The sequence below is a fragment of the Eulemur rufifrons genome, chromosome 6, assembly GCF_041146395.1.
Source record: "Eulemur rufifrons isolate Redbay chromosome 6, OSU_ERuf_1, whole genome shotgun sequence".
In the NCBI taxonomy this organism is placed as follows: domain Eukaryota; kingdom Metazoa; phylum Chordata; class Mammalia; order Primates; family Lemuridae; genus Eulemur; species Eulemur rufifrons.
The window spans coordinates 20653536-20669050 of record NC_090988.1 but is presented as its reverse complement, the minus strand read 5'-3'; the positions used below and the strand labels follow the sequence as shown (position 1 = coordinate 20669050).

Sequence of the window (15515 nt, the reverse complement as noted above, 5' to 3'; positions counted from 1 at the left end):
CAGGCTGCCTCTGGGTTTGGCCCTGAACATGAGGCCCTGGAGGTGTCAGTCCCGAAGCTGGCCTGTGCTCTGCGTGAACAGAGAACCAGCCTCGTGATTCCACCCTCCTGAGGCCTCCCCTCTCCTGTCTCCCGCAGGCACAGACATGGCTGTCTTCTGTCTGCTGTGTGGGAAGCGGTTCCAGGCGCAGAGTGCGCTGCAGCAGCACATGGAGGTCCACGCGGGCGTGCGCAGCTACATCTGCAGCGAGTGCAACCGCACCTTCCCCAGCCACACGGCCCTCAAACGCCACCTGCGCTCACACACAGGTAGGCCAGTCCAGGTGATGGGGGGATCGGGGGCTCTGGGAGCCAGTATCTGATTTACCTCCAATGTGGGGGTGCCAGGCTGAGTCAGCCCCCAGCTCTTCTCTGCTCAAGGGTTGAACACGGAGGGGCTTCCTGTAGTGCTGGTACATGTTGACAGTTCTTCTCCCGATCCCCTCCTGTGGCTCAGCGGTTCGCAATCTTTCCATGCTCAGCACAGAGGACACTCATTAAAAATGCAGCTTCCTGGGTCTCATCCTCAGAAGCTTTGATCCTGTGAGTCCAGGATGGGGTCCAGACCCAGCATTGGTAGTAAGTATTCCCAGGGGATTCGGATGCAGGTGGACCCAGAATGCATGTTGAGAAAAACGGACCTGCTGGGTCTCTTGCCCCACCCCTCCGTCCACACACATTGCTGAGGTCAGCTGTGGGCTTTCAAGGGCGTGTTGAAGAAGTGGTCCCACTTTCTCCGCAATAATGGGAGGCCTGCACTTGGGCCTTAACCTTGTTGAGGGAAGACAGTGAGGACATTCAAGCAATGAGCCGTGAAATACCCCTGCTCAGCCAGTTTCAGACGCTAGGGTGAGAGAGGGGTTATCAGTCAAGGAGGCTTGGCCAGGTGCCCAGGTCCTGGCCACTCCCTGCCACCACCCTCTAGGTTTGGGGGGATGGGACACTTGGTCCCTGGGGGCCAGAACTATTTGCTTCCCTGCAGCAGCCCCAGGTCTTCCCCTAGTAGGGGAATGGATGACTTAAATTCCTTCATTTCCCTAAGACAAAACTGAGGCTGTGCTGACTGTTGAGGATAAAGGAGTGTCCATGTCTGAGTCTGGAGGTGTCTCTGCCTGTGTGTGCTCTGTGCTGTGTTTGTGGAAGGCAGGTCTCTCTCTGGGCATGTAACAGAGTATGTGTTCGTGTCTGTTGGAGAGGGTATAAAAGTATAAAAGCCTCTGTGTGCCTTAGAGAGGGATGGTAGGCCCCCCTCTCTCTCCTCATTCTTGAGAGCCTCGTCACAGCTCAGAGACTGAGTGTACAGCCAGGCCTTGCATGGGTGGCCGGCTCTGTGAACAAGGGAAGGGCTGCACTTACCGTGGACTGGGCTGGCCTGTCTGCCGGCAGTAGCATCCTCACCAAGCAGCCTGCCTGGGCTCTCCCTTCCAGACGCCGTTCTGCCCAGGGCAGTGCCCCTGCCTTAGCACCACCAGGTTTGCTCAGAACTACTCAAAACTGCTGGGACGGGACAGGGTGAGGTCCCAGAGGGCAGGGTCAAATCAGTTGGCTTCATTGGACTTGAATAATCCCAACCCTGCTAAATCCACCCAGGATACACCCTGCTCTGCCTGTGCTCCCTTCTAAGAGCTCAGATATGTAAATGTCACATGCCCTCGTGTCAGTCATGGCTCAGATCCGTGGGGAGGGGCTATTTCCAGAGCCAGAGAGAAGCTCTCGCTTATTCTAGGCAACAGGGAGCATGTGCGCCGCCCCTGCACACACACCAACACCCATCGGTTTTCACACCAGCGAGGCACTGTGCACACGAGCCATACACAGGCTGTGCACACCCCCCACACAATGGCTCATTAATATTCCGTTGTTCTTGGCCCATTTGCTGCTGGGGCCGGGTGTTTAGCATCGGCAGCTGTGTTTGGTAGGTTAGTCCAGCCGCGCTCTTGGCATTGACGGATCCCTGATTCACACGGCTCATCATATAATAAACTCTCAGCTGTGCCGAAGGGAGGGGCCCGGAGGGAGGGGCCTGAGGAGCCGATGGGATGGGGCCAGGGTGGGGAGGACTATACCGGGCTTGGCCAGAGCCAGGGAAAGCGCCAAGTAAGGACAGATTGGGGGTTGGGGGGTCACAGGTGCACCGTGCAGGCCGGAGGGGGCTCTAATTAGTCTCGTTTGTCCTGCACTTAATGTCAAGCTCATTAAAGAGGCTACAGAGTTAATCAACATACCACAAATTGGATTTTGAGTTCTGCAGCCAGTTTTGTGTACATTATGGCAACGCTGACACGATTAACCCTCGGGGGTGAGGGTTTCAGGCCAGGTGCTCACCATGCCTAAAACTCCGGGTGGGTTGGCGACTTTCTTTCTTTTTTCTTCTAAGTTCTTTTTATTCCTTTCCCTGGGCAGACACAGGAGATTTCCTATTTAAACTCATTTAACATGTGATCCGCTTCCTAATTAAATTCATAAAAAACTGATCAAACAAACCCCTCTGTCTTAACCCTTTGTTTTTTAAACTCTCAGGGCCCTCCCCTGGAGGTGAAAGGCACAGGCAACCTCCCCCCCTCGCCGCCCTCCCCTCCCGGCTGGGCGGCTGCCGATGTACGTTTTAATTACCGGCTCCGGCTGAAGTCTCACGTGGCCCTGGCTTTATTTATTTATTTATATCTTAATGAGGATACTGAATCTTTGATTAAAGTCGTAATCGTTGCTGATCTGGTCAGGAGGGGGAGTTGGATGTCAGACCAGCCGGGGCTACGAGTGCAGACACATGGAGAGAGAGTGGCATTCGGGCACATGCACACGCAGACCGACCCACACTCTGTTAGACACACAGCTAATTAGTACCAGCTCTGCACGGACCTCCACTCCGCCTGGCTCTAATGGGGCTGGGTGGCCAGGCAGTCCCCCTGGCTCCGGCAGTGAGGACGGGCAGGTGCGGATTTCCCCAGCAGAGAACCCCAGGACTCGGTCCATCCCCAGATCTGCATGTGCGGGACTCACTGGCCGTGCCTGTGAGCCAGGGCAGTGCCCCATGGATTGGGGTGCACTGGGGTCGGGGGATGGCTCTGCTCTCTGAGCCTCTCCAGTCTGATTCCTCGCTGGAGGTCCCGCCCCACCCCCGTGCCTTCTGTGCTTCTTGCAAATCTTCACCCATGAGGGAGTAGCCAGTGAACACACCCCAGCACATCCACTCCCCACAGAGCCTTCAAAACCCTTCAAAGCCATCAGAAGAGATGAGAATTTATGTGGGTACAGGGGCTTGCCTTGGGGGCAGGGGGAGGTTTGGTTAGCGGCCTGAGGAGGGGAGAGAGAGGAGAGAGTAAAATATCATTTTAAAGAGGAAGTGAGGGCGCAGGCATGTGAGTCTATAACGAGAAGGACAATTTATGCCCAGGCACGAGCGCAGTTTGACATGGGGATAATGAAAAAACGTAGGTCATTGTGGATGACTTAAACCTTCAGCAGCTGAAGAAAATGTATGAAATGCAGAGGACATTACACGGTTGGCAGCCCCGCACATCTGCAGAGGGACAAGTGAAATACAGTGGGCCATTCTTTACCATAAACTGTGGTTGTTGGAGATGCAGCCCAGAGAAATTGTAATTACAGTGACAAGACGAATCAGCGATATTTAAATATTCATGAACAAAGTCTGGGGTGATCAATCTATCTTTATTGTCTGCGCCTTCACTCCTGTAATAAATAAGTAGCTGGAGTCTTCACCTTTCATCCCCCAAGCCCCCCACTTTGGGTGTAAAATGCAAGATGGGTAAATACACACCCCAACTTCTCCCACTCTGGGGATTTAAGAGCAAGATGCCCAAAAAGGAGGCTGATGGGCCTAGATTCCAGACCAAGAAAAGGCAATTCTCCCCAAGTTTCCTGCACCCAACATTTCCTGAGTATCCATCTGGGCCATCACTGTGCGATGCACTGAGGCTATAAGGAAGGATAAGGCTTAGTTCTTACCCTTGAGGTGCTTTCATTCTAGGGGTGTGGTCGGCATGCCAGTAGATGGAGTATAGTGTGTCAATTAGCAATCTGATAAATATATAGGGTCCAGAGTCTGGAACCAGACCAGAACTTGAATCCCAGCTTAACTACTTACTCACTGTTTGACCTTGGAGATGATGTTGAAGCATCTTGAAGCATCTCATTTTTCTCATCTGTAAAATGAGAGTAGTATCTTTCCTTAAGATTGTTCCCATGATCACGTGATGTGATCTGTGTGGAGTTCTTAGCAGAGTCGTGAGCACTCAGCAAATGTGGGCCATCTGAATGTGAAAGTGCCGTAAAAATACTGCTGCTACTAATAAAAGAACAAAATGCTAGACATTTCTTCTCTTTGGTGAGGACAGAGAAAGAAGTGTAACTCATTCCACCTGGGGGAGTAAAGGGATACTTCCAAACAGGAGTGACATTTCAGCAGGGCTTTGAAGTATGATTACGAGTTCAACAGGGAGAAAAGAGGAAATCAAGCAGAGGAAACAGTGTGTAAAACAGTGGAGGAAGGAAAGAGCAGAAGATATTTGGGGGACAATGAGAAGTTCCCTAAATTGGAAAGATTTTTTTTTGTGAAGGTAGGTGAGTCAAGCTGGAATTTACCCTTGACCTAGAGGAAGGAGAGAAGAGGCAGTTTGAGAATCAGGAGGGTAAGGTCCCAAGGCTGCTCTATCCTCATGGGGGGCTGCTTTCCGGGGACTGCTTACTGTTCATTCCTGAACCACATGGGCTCTCTTCCCTGGACTGGCCCTTGCCTACAGATGGGCACTGGGCCACGGTAAAGTCGGGACATGTGTGAGTGCATGTACTACCTGTTTATGCTGCAGGGACCCGCAGAGGCTGTGGACCCTTAAGTCATCTTTGAAGGTGGTGGATACAGGCAGTGTCATCCTCCTGAAGCACCAAATGTGTCCTACTGTCCCCTGAAGAGGGGGCAGGGAGAGGCAAGGGCCTGATCCAGCCCCTTGTGTCCACAGGTGATCACCCATACGAGTGTGAGTTCTGTGGCAGCTGCTTCCGGGACGAGAGCACACTTAAGAGCCACAAACGCATCCACACAGGCGAGAAACCCTACGAGTGCAATGGCTGCGGCAAGAAGTTCAGCCTCAAGCACCAGCTGGAGACGCACTATAGGGTGCACACAGGTACTGAGGGCCAGGGAGGGCACCTCAGCTGGCTCTGGGACCTGGGTGGGGTGCGGTGGGGTGGGGTGCAGGGGGTCGGTCTTCCAGAGGAGCCCAAGTGAGGACGGTCCAAGGCTGAACCACAGAGTAGAAGAGGTTCTATTAAGGCCTGAGTGCTACCACCTGCTTCTCAAGGCCAAGGCAGACATTGCTAATCAATCACAGCACACTCTCCCGTGAGCCCAGACCAGCCCTCCAGGCAGCCATACCCAATAGTTCAGAGAAGAAGTGCAAGTTCATGACTATTTGTGAGTACTGAATTAGGGTCAAGTTGGCCTGATGAGCTGAAAGTATAGGTTAGGGTGGTTTGCATGTTACTCGAGGGTTAGAGTAAGAATTAGGGTGCATTGAATTAGGTTATCATGATGGTCAGGAAATTGTAAAGTTAGATCGAGTTTCGTTCTGAGATTAGAGGAGCAGATATATTTAATAACCCCTGCATATGTATAATGTTTGACTGTCTCAGAGTGCCTTCACATTATTTTTTTTACATAAAAGAAATGTGAGCAACTGTTTTCCCTGGGGTCTGAGGACAGAACAAGTGGAAGGGACTTCCAGAATTTCCCATGTTGCGGGCAGTAGAGTCTTGGAACTGGCCTGTACTTGCTTGGGAAAGCTGATTTTGCACATTTCGTCCTAACTTCAAGTTCAGTGACATCACCCGGGTTACTTAACATTGGCCACGGTAGGAGTATTCACAACACGGCAGTCGGCAAATGCTACAAATCAGGGCTTTCTGGAGAGTCAGTTGTTGAACACGTACTACCAGCACACTGCTGGTTGGGGGAAGGCAGACACTGGAAAGGCCTCCTGAGGATGAGAGGTGCTGGAGCCTGGTGAGCTAGGAGCCTCCCCTGAGCAGGGGAGACGGCTGTCCTGTCCAGAGGAAAGGGGAGAGGTGACCTCAGGCAGGTCCTGCTGGCTGCCGTGGGAGGGGAGGGCCGGACAGAGGGAGCAGTGAGCTGTGTGTTGTCAGCTCTGTTTTCTCGCCTCCAGCTTGGGCCCACCAGGAGAGGATGGGGTGTTCATTGCAGACAACTTTTGTGACCCAGAGGATTTCCCAGAGCCCTGGGGTTTCCCTGGCCCCTTGTCGAGGATATGACCTGGTGGTTGGATCATTAAATGCATTGGCAGTGACTATTGTAAATAGCTGGTCGATAGTTAGATCACTTTGGCTGTTCATTACTTCATTATTTGCTGGGGCCTCTGTGCAGAGGAGTATCGATGGCGAGATGGCTGGCCAGTTAATTACTGTATTGGAACAAGGTTCCCTTACATCCTCTGCTCAGCTCCAGGGCACTCTAGCCGGGGGGAGGTTGGGGTAGCAGGCGAGGGTGTGGCTGTAAACTCTCAGGTTCTTTGTCCCTCGGGCCTCCCTGATGGGGATGGGGGGGGGGGAAGGGTCCAGGGCAAGTCCTAGCACTTAAGCAGGGTGGATAGCTACCCCCAGAGGCAGCATGTTGGTAGGACCAGGTTCCTTGGATTTACCGGTACCCCAATCCCCACCATCTGTATCCCTGAAAGGTCTCCATCTATCTGCTCCCTCTGGATGGAACTATGGCCTCAAGAGCCATCCCCAAGGGCTTCTGGGACCTTGCCCCCCACCCCCAGGCATTCATTCCTTAATTAGGAAGGGCGAAGACCGTGACTTTGGGAGAATTAACAACGATAAGACAAGGGGCTAGGGCTGCGCTGGACAATTGGGTAGCCACTAGCTACATGTGGCTATTTAAATTAGTTACAATGAAATCAAAGTGTGCCGGCCTCGTTAGCAGCCACATGGGACTGGTGGCTGCCACCTTGGGTGGTGCCCCTCCCTGTCCTCACTGTCTGCTATCCCCTCCCCCAGGTGAGAAGCCCTTTGAGTGTAAACTGTGCCACCAGCGCTCCCGGGACTACTCGGCCATGATCAAGCACCTGCGGACGCACAATGGCGCCTCGCCCTACCAGTGCACCATCTGCACGGAGTACTGCCCCAGCCTGTCCTCCATGCAGAAGCACATGAAGGGCCACAAGCCCGAGGAGATCCCGCCCGACTGGAGGATAGAGAAGACTTACCTCTACCTGTGCTATGTGTGAAGGGCGCCCGGCCTGGAGCAGGGACGGGGAGCAAAGGAAGAAGAGTTAGAGCGAGATGGAGTCGAGGAAGGACTGTGGGGGGAAAAAAAAAGGAAAAGAAAAAAAAAAAAAAGAAGGAAACCTGATAGCTGTTTGGCCTTGGATTCTCTCTGGGGCTCCAGGCGACCTGGATGCCAAGCCACTGCCCCTTCCCTGGGGGTCTCCACCCTCCTTTCCTGGCTGGAGGTTTGCCTGATTTTCTGGGGTGGGGGTGGTTTTGTTCACTCAGATGGTGGCATGTTTTTCTCCTCCCTCTACCCAAACCCTCCTTTTACGTCCAGCGATGGGGGCTAGGCAGTGGGCGAGAGATCCTCTGGCCAGAGCCAGCCTCTGCCTGCCCGCCCTCCTCCCCCTGCCCCCTCAGAAGGTGACCGGAGGGGAGCAGGAGGGGCCTCCCCTACAGACGGCCGGGCTGGGTCACCGGTTGGCACTCTCATGGCAGCTCTGGTTCGCTGGGGGCAGACTCCGGGGGGAAGGGCTGTCTTTCTCTTCCCACCGCTCAGTCCCTCTGCTGCTTTCCTCTGCTCTGCCACATTCGGTGTGCCCTTGTGGCCGCCGAGAGCCTCATGGCTCCTGCTCTCTGCCCCAGCTCTTTGCTCCCAGCCTTCCCTTGGCTCCTGTCCTCCAAGTCCTGGGGGCTCCCAGCCCTGCGGCCCCCTCCAGTTTCCCAGTGGGAAAGCTGGGTCGGACTCCAGAGCCCCTCCCACCCTTAGCCTTCTGAGGACACGAAACTAAATAAATCGTACACCCCGCCCTAGGCAAGCCCAGTCATGGGCAAGATTCCTGCTGAGCTGCTTCCAAAATGGAAGAACATAACAGCTAAATATATAATATCCTTCCAAACAGAAACCCCCACAGCCCTACGTCAGTCCCTGGGAGAAGGAATCCACGAAGGGGCTCCTGGTCCAAGGGACAGTTGGGGATGTCTGTCTCCAGATGGGCCCTACACCTGGAGAAGGGGACATCCTGCCCAGGGGAGGGCTAGCTGGCCAGGGGAGCCCCAGGATGTTGAGTCACCCTGGGGACCCCAGACAGGGTGAGCTCAGCGGGGAAAACCCAGGTCCAGAGAATAGCATGGAATTCCGGACTCACGGGGCCCCTCAGCCCGCAGGGAAGAGGAGGAGGAGGAGGAGTTGAAAGCGCTTTGGCCTTGTGTTATGTTTTGCTTCTTTTCTGTGTCCCCTTTTAGCACATTGTACTTGAATTACCTCAGTTTTTTGTGACCTCATGAGCTTTTTTAACCTCTGTATCTCTTTTTTGGTTGGGGGTGAAAGGAATGGGGAGGGCGTCCTATTCTGTTTCTTGTATAAGTTAATAGTAGTTTTTACAGACTTCAGCTGGCCAGGGCCGCCCTGTGCCCCTGGAGACTAGAAGGAGCTGTGTAGGAGGAGTTGACACTCAGGATCTGAATGTGAGGGCCGGGAGGGCAGAGCAGGTGGGCAGGGAAGGGATAGTGCATGGGGCCTCAGTGTCCCCATGGGGCACTCGGGAGTCACCGTTGGCTCTGCCCGGGGCATGGAGTCACCTGTGCCCAGCATCGGATCAGCCCAAAACACTCTGGAGAAAATGCCACCTTTCTTCCATGAGGCTGGTCGTTCAAGTTTGAGGGCATGTGCTACTCGGATCCTTGCAACTGTGCGGCCCCAGCGCTGTGCATTGTCACTGCCAAAACTGGTCTCTCTTCACAGCTGGTAGGGGGCGATCAGCCTGTATTCTGTTGTGTTGGGTGGGGGTGTTATTTTTCTAAAAGCTACCTCTTACGTTTGTCCAGTCGTTCCTTTGTTCCCTGCCTGCCTCTGCTGCTCTTCCCCCGTCCTTGCCCCAAGCTCCCCCACCCTCCCCCTGAATTTTGGAAAGCACATTTGCAATATCTGTGTTTGCTTTGGGACGGGCGCCCTCCGTTTCATCTCATGCTTTATGTGTAAGAGTTTTTATTATTTTTTTTGTTTGTTTCTTTCCTTTCTCTCGCTGAGAAAGTTGTGGCTGCGTTTCGATCTTAGGTTTTAAAAAGTGGTTTAGGGAAGCGGTTTTGGGGAGAAGGATTGTGAGGAGTGAGGGGAGCTGGAGGGATGGGTGCTGCTGTGACTTCCCCCCTGTCCCTCGGCCCTGTCCCTCCTGCCCTCCCCTTCAATCTCACCCACCAAATCTGAAGGCCTTAAAAATTGTATGTTGGGGGGGATGTGAATTGGGGGACTGTGTCACTGGACTGTCGATTAGGGATGATGACAGAGGGAGGATGCTATTTTGCAACTATAATAACGACGTAGTGTCTTGGAAAGGAAAAAAAAGTTAAACTTGAAACATGTGACTAGAACAGTTGCCATGTCTATAATGTGAAAGGAGTGAAACCGAGTGGGGGAGGGGCAGTCCGTAAGGAATCGTTATGCACTATGGCTTCCTCCCCCTCCTCTGGGAAGAAGGGAGGACTCGCTGGCCCTCAGGGGATCTGCCAATCCCAGAAAACAGTATTTTTAACGGCAAGATGTCATTCAACCTGGGTGGGGAAGGAAAAGAAAAATCAAGCTATTCCATAGCACTAGCTGGCCCCCTCATTCCCCTGCCCTCCCCACTCAGCCTGGGTCCCTCCTCCCCATTCATAAAAGCTGAGAGGGTTGAGCTGATCTTTACAAATTGTAATATTTTTGTAACATTTGTTAGTTCCTTCGTCAGTTCTGCAGAACCTTGCCCTTTCCTTTTGTAATGTGAATAGGGAAAAAAACAAAAAAGACAAAAAATATTCACCCACCACCGCCACCACCAAAATATCCCTCTGTACGTGTGTATGCGTGTGTGCTTCGTGTGTGCGTTACATCATGCAGTATTGTCGTAATCTGGTGTTGCAGCATTAGATGGTACTAAGTCAGCCCCTGCCTGCCCCACCCGAGCCTGGGGGCTCTGCAGATGCGGGGAGGGAGGGAGGGAGAGCTCAGGGGAGTGTGGCTTCTGAGGTCACCTGCACGGGGATACCTCTGTACCTGGCTGTGCTGTCCCCTCCGCTCTCCGTGCAAACTCTGAAATGCAGTCTAACATGCCTCTTCCCCAACTTCCTACCCACAAAGGCAAACAGATTCTAAAGTTGCCAAGGCCTTTTTTGCAAGGCCCAATGGCCAGAGGGCAGGCGAAAAAGTATCTGAAGGCTTTAGATGTTTTTGGAGTAAAAGGGGTGGGGCCAGTGGGAGGGTGGAGGTGGCTTTCTCCCCAGGTGAGAGCTCAATATTGTCACTCCCCTCTTTTGCCATCTGGCTCCTTCCAGCCACCTCGCTGCCTTTAGCTGTGGGACGCTGGCCACCCTCCCTGCGACTGCCTTATCCAGCACAGCGAAGCTTCTCTAGCCTGGGAAGTCCACGTTGGTTAATAGTCCCTTCCCCATGTCCAGCTCCTACAAGTGCGTCCCTTAATGCTTTCGGTGACATTGCCCCCTCACTCGTGCTCTTTCCCTGTTCACTCCTTCACTCATTCAAAGCATTAAAATCCTATGTGTATATAGGATAGACAAATATATATAGAGATATATATATATATAGCAAGAGAGAGATATAAAATAGTAAATATCATTGCTGCTTTGGGCTGCTTTGGAGGAGGAGGAGGCCATGAATTATGGGGAAGGCAGATCTGGGGCACAGGGGTGGGTAGGGGGGCTGGGGAACCCAGTGATTCAGTACAATCCAGGGATGCAACGCGGGCTTGTTTAATCTTTGTGCCTGAACAGTTTTTCCGTGTTTAGAAAAAAGAAAAAAGAAAAAAAAAAAACTGCTGCAATTTTTCACAAGTGTATGGTACCTTTCTGGATGCTATGTACAACTGCTGTGGGTGGGAGAGGGCCATCGGCTCACCTCCGTATGGGGAAGTGAGCAGAGCTGTGGTGGCCTTTGGACTCTGTCCATGAGGGGTTGGGGGCGGGGTGCCGATTTTTGGCCAATTCCCTGGCAAGCCGGACTAGGATGAAAACGAGGAGCACCAGGATGTAAGACAGAAAAGCAGAAGAAGAGTGGTGTCTGTTGATCATGTTTCCTAGGCCTATTCTATAGTCCTCTCGCCCCCTCCCACCTGATCCCGCTTCCTGGAGCTTCTGCTGGCTTGGCTGGAGTGGCGGCACTTACCTGGGTATTTCCGTGGAAGGACAGAAAGCCGGACTAGTCCTGTGCGGTGGCACGGATGGGTAGAGCAAGAAGGCAGAGATGGCCAGGAGAGGCACAGGAAAACCAGGGAGGCTGGGTCAGGTGGAAGGGGTGGGGAGAAGGGGGGGCGCAGGCCTGGCAGCCAGCAGCTGCAGCCCCCTGGGCCCTTGGCATCTCACTTCGCAGACAGGGTACCAGCCTCCCGGTGTGTATCATAGTATTTGTTCACATAGTGTTATGCATGATCTTCGTAAGGTTAAGAAGCCGTGGTGGTGCACCATGACATCCGACCCATATATATAAAGATAAATATATATATATGTATGTAAATTATAGCACTGAGGGCCCTGCTGCCCTGCTGGACCAAGCAAAACTAAGCCTTTTGGTTTGGGTATTATGTTTTGTTTTGTTATTTGTTTGTTTTTGTGGCTTGTCTTATGTCGTGACAGCACAAGTGCCAGTCGGATTGCTCTGTATTACAGAATAGTGTTTTTAATTCATCGATGTTCTAGTTGATGTCTACCTCAGCACCTCCTCTTAGCCTAATTTTAGGAGGTTGCCCAATTTTGTTTCTTCAATTTTACTGGTTACTTTTTTGTACAAATCAATCTCTCCCCCCCCACCACCCCTTTCCTTCTCTCTCCCTCTCCCCCCTGCCCTGCCCTCCCCTCCCCCCATTTCTGTCCGTTCCACTTTCTCTCTCCCGCTCTCCCTCCTCGTGCCCCCCTCCTGCCCCTCCCCAGCCTGCTCCCCAAAGTCGTGCTTGGCAGTCCTATCTGTTCTAGTTCCGAAGCAGTTCACTCGAAGTTGTGCGGTCCTGGTTGCAGCTTTCCGCATCTGCCTTTGTTTCGTGTAGATTGATGCGTTTCTTTGTAATTTCAGTGTTTCTGACAAGATTTAAAAAAAAGAAAAAAAAAAAAAGAAAAAAATGAATTTACTGCTGCAGGTTTTTTTCTCTCTCCATGTGTCACTAAGTGAAGTTTGTGCCTTCTATAGCAAAGAGAATATTTTTTACATCCTACTAACAGTAGATTTTTTTGTAGTGAACATTTTTTGTATTTTTATTTATAAGTCTCATAAGAAAAATAGCAATGTTCAGTTGTATACCTTGAATCTGCAGTTAGAAGAGAATAAAGTTAATTCAGTTGTCTCTGGCTTGAAGCGTCCCCCCTTTTGTTTTTTAAGGTATTCTGTCTTTTCTGCCTTTTCTTCGGTGGGCGTTGTGGTGGAGGAACTGACATTTCTGTCTGAGGACAGGGCAAGAGAAAGCTCTGTGTTACACACATTCAGCCTTATTTATGTGGCACTTTTAGGCCACATTTACAAGGCACAAACCTACTCAATAACATATTTTTTCCAATACTTCGTAGTTTAAAAAATTGTTGAATACATTATTACCATTTGATTCTTGGTACGACGTGCCAAGTGGGTGTTCGCCCATGTACTCATCCAGACCACCTCGTAGCAGTTACTGCTGTCGGCAGTGGGAGTACAGCAAGGGGCAAAACAGACAGACCCCTACCCTCGTGGAGCTGGCGTGCTAGCAGGCCGCTGGGCCGGAACCCACTTGCCATGTTGGGATAACTCACTCGGGGTCACACAGCTGGTGAGAACTTACACCCACATCTCCTAAGACCTGGACTCCCAAGGTTTATTCTTAACTCTTTACAGAGACACTCAACTTATTCCTAGCAACTAAGCAAACTTCAGACATTTCTCAACAAGAAGCTTCCCACCAGATTAAGGTCCCTGGGTCTGTGGCAGCCAACAGCTGTTGAGAAAGGAGGTTGGAGCTGCTGGCCTTGTGCAGGGAGGACACAGGTGGGAGGCAGGGGCACAAGCTTGGCGTCATCCTGAACAGAAGGACAGAATAAAGGGTTTCCACGCTCCATGGCACAGTACCTGCCAACCCTGGTCTCATCTCCCTGTCCCTGGGCCAACACCTCTTCCGCAGCCCTCTCTCCCTCTGGCTGGGGATGGAGCATCCGTAGCCACGGTTCCACCCCACCTTAGACATGGTGCTCAGCGCCTCTGCCTGTGGCCATCCCAGCTGCCTGTCTCTGACCAAAATGGTCCATCTCCTCACCAAGATCTAGGGAACACAAGCCATGACACAGCAGTGGGTCACTCCAGTGTGGCAAACCTGTGCCAAGCATCAGGGCTGTCCTCCCGCATTAGTGGGAGTCCCTGGGAACCATCACCCGCGTGCTGTCCCCACCCGCATGCAGTCTGCCCGGTCTGCCTGCCAGCCGGGGGTGGCGGAGGACAAGGCCCAAGACCCGGGTCTGTCTAACCGGGGGGTGCTGAGCTGAGAACCGCCTGCAGCTACACTTAACTTCGAGGACAACTTTCCTAGGAAGAGGAACAGACCAGCAGACTGGCCTCCAGCAGCAGGAAGTTGGGTTCTCTGCACTGTCTCCTCTCCTTACTCTCTGCTCTTCTCTGTTTCTCCCCTCATTTCTCCCTCCTCATCTGTCTTTCTTCCTCTCCCCCAATCTTCTCCTTTCCACTCGTCTCCTCTCCTTCCTCACCTCCCCTGTCATTTCTCTTGAAGCTTTCTTTTGCTTCTCTGTCCCCCGTCATGGTCCCTCTCCTCATATTTCTCGTCTTGGAAAACAATCCTTGCCCAAAATTCTATTTGTTTTGATTCTGAGTGGCTGCCTCCGCTCCCTGCCACCATCCGACCCTCTCTCTCCGCCCGCACCCTAGACACACACACACACACACACACACACACACACGCTGCCCTCCACCCATCCCCCAGCCCCTTCCCCTCCCTCAGGCCTCAGCTTTCTCCTGACAGATGGGAGGGCAGCGAGCACTCCCTCTTTAAAACAACATTTAATCGCCGTTTTCTGTTCTTGGACATCAAAGCCGGGGCTTAGGCGCTGCGCTGGGGTCGCGGCGGCCCGGGCTCTGGGGGAGAGGAGGTGAGTGAATAGGGGCTGGGCTGAATGGGCTTTGTGTGACCGCCAGCCCTGCCGGCTTTACGTGCTCTTTGACCCAGATATGATCTCATGGAGAGAAAGGGGCCCTGGCCCAGCCAGCCTGAGAATGCTCCCGGGGCCTGACTCCACCCCCGCCTCCCTCCCCAGGGCAAGCAGCCGCCTGCGCCCCCTGGCCCTGGCAACGGTGGGCAGTCTCTTTCAGGACAGGGCTCGCCACCAGGGCACGCTTCTGGGGTCAGGGGAGGGGACGGGCAGCCAGGGCAGGGGCTGGGAAGGTGTGATGCGCTGGGGGGCTACAGGACGTGCCCCAGGAACATTAAGTGGGGGCTCCCCACGAGGCGTGGCCTCCCTTGTCAGGTGCTCTTGGCCGAGGCTGCTCAGGTTCAGGTAGCTCTTGGGTCCCATCAGCCTTCGCAGCTCTCCTCCCCGTGTTTCTGGAGGGACTTCCCTCCCGCCAGCCCAGCGGTGGGAAGTGGAGGCGCAGAGCCAGCAGAGCCTTGCTAGCAGCTCAAGCGAGTTGTGGCAGGTGGGGAGAGGGAAGTGGCAAGCCAAGTCCAAGGCCATCTCCATCCACCCAGCACTGCCAGGCCTTCCCACCTAGCTGCCCTGACACCAGGAAGGTTACTGACCTCGGATGCTCTGCCTCTGGCCAGCCCCTCCCTTGGTTCCGTCCTCTGCTCTGCAACTAGCAGCAGGGGAGAGTCCCCGGTAGTTCTTCACGACTCTTTGGATAGATTCAAACTTCTTAACGAGGCTTACAAGACCTTCAGTGACAGAGCCCCTGCTCACCGCCCCTGCCTCATCTCAGGATCACTCTCGAGCCCCCGACCACCCTCAACTCTGCTGTAACCACTGGGCCACAGATGGTTCTGGAACACAGAGCTCTGTTCCCCTGTGGGCCTTTGCACGTGTGGTTTCCTCTTCTGGGAGCTGCACAGGTGCACGCTCGCCCCTCTGTCCGGCTCTCTAACTTCTCCTCATTCACGTTTCAGCTCAAACCTCTCTCGGGAAACCTTCCCTGGCCTGCCGAGGCTGAACGAGGTGCCCCTTCTGTGCAGTCTCTGTCGTACCCTTCAATTACCCATTTTCTTAACTGTCACCATTCCC

General features: G+C 53.2%; 1 protein-coding gene across 2 annotated transcripts in view; it reads left to right on the top strand.

Annotated features, from left to right (window-relative positions):
• ZBTB16 (zinc finger and BTB domain containing 16) overlaps nt 1–12507 on the top strand; it is a 178909-nt gene extending 166402 nt beyond the window's left edge. For both annotated transcript variants that reach the window (XM_069470886.1, XM_069470887.1), the window contains exons 5-7: nt 138–308; nt 5018–5185; nt 7074–12507. In XM_069470886.1, the coding sequence (XP_069326987.1) occupies nt 138–308; nt 5018–5185; nt 7074–7303 (569 nt within the window). In that variant the 3' untranslated portion in view covers nt 7304–12507. The remainder of the gene's footprint in view (nt 1–137; nt 309–5017; nt 5186–7073) is intronic.
• Nucleotides 12508–15515: the final 3008 nt, after the last annotated feature.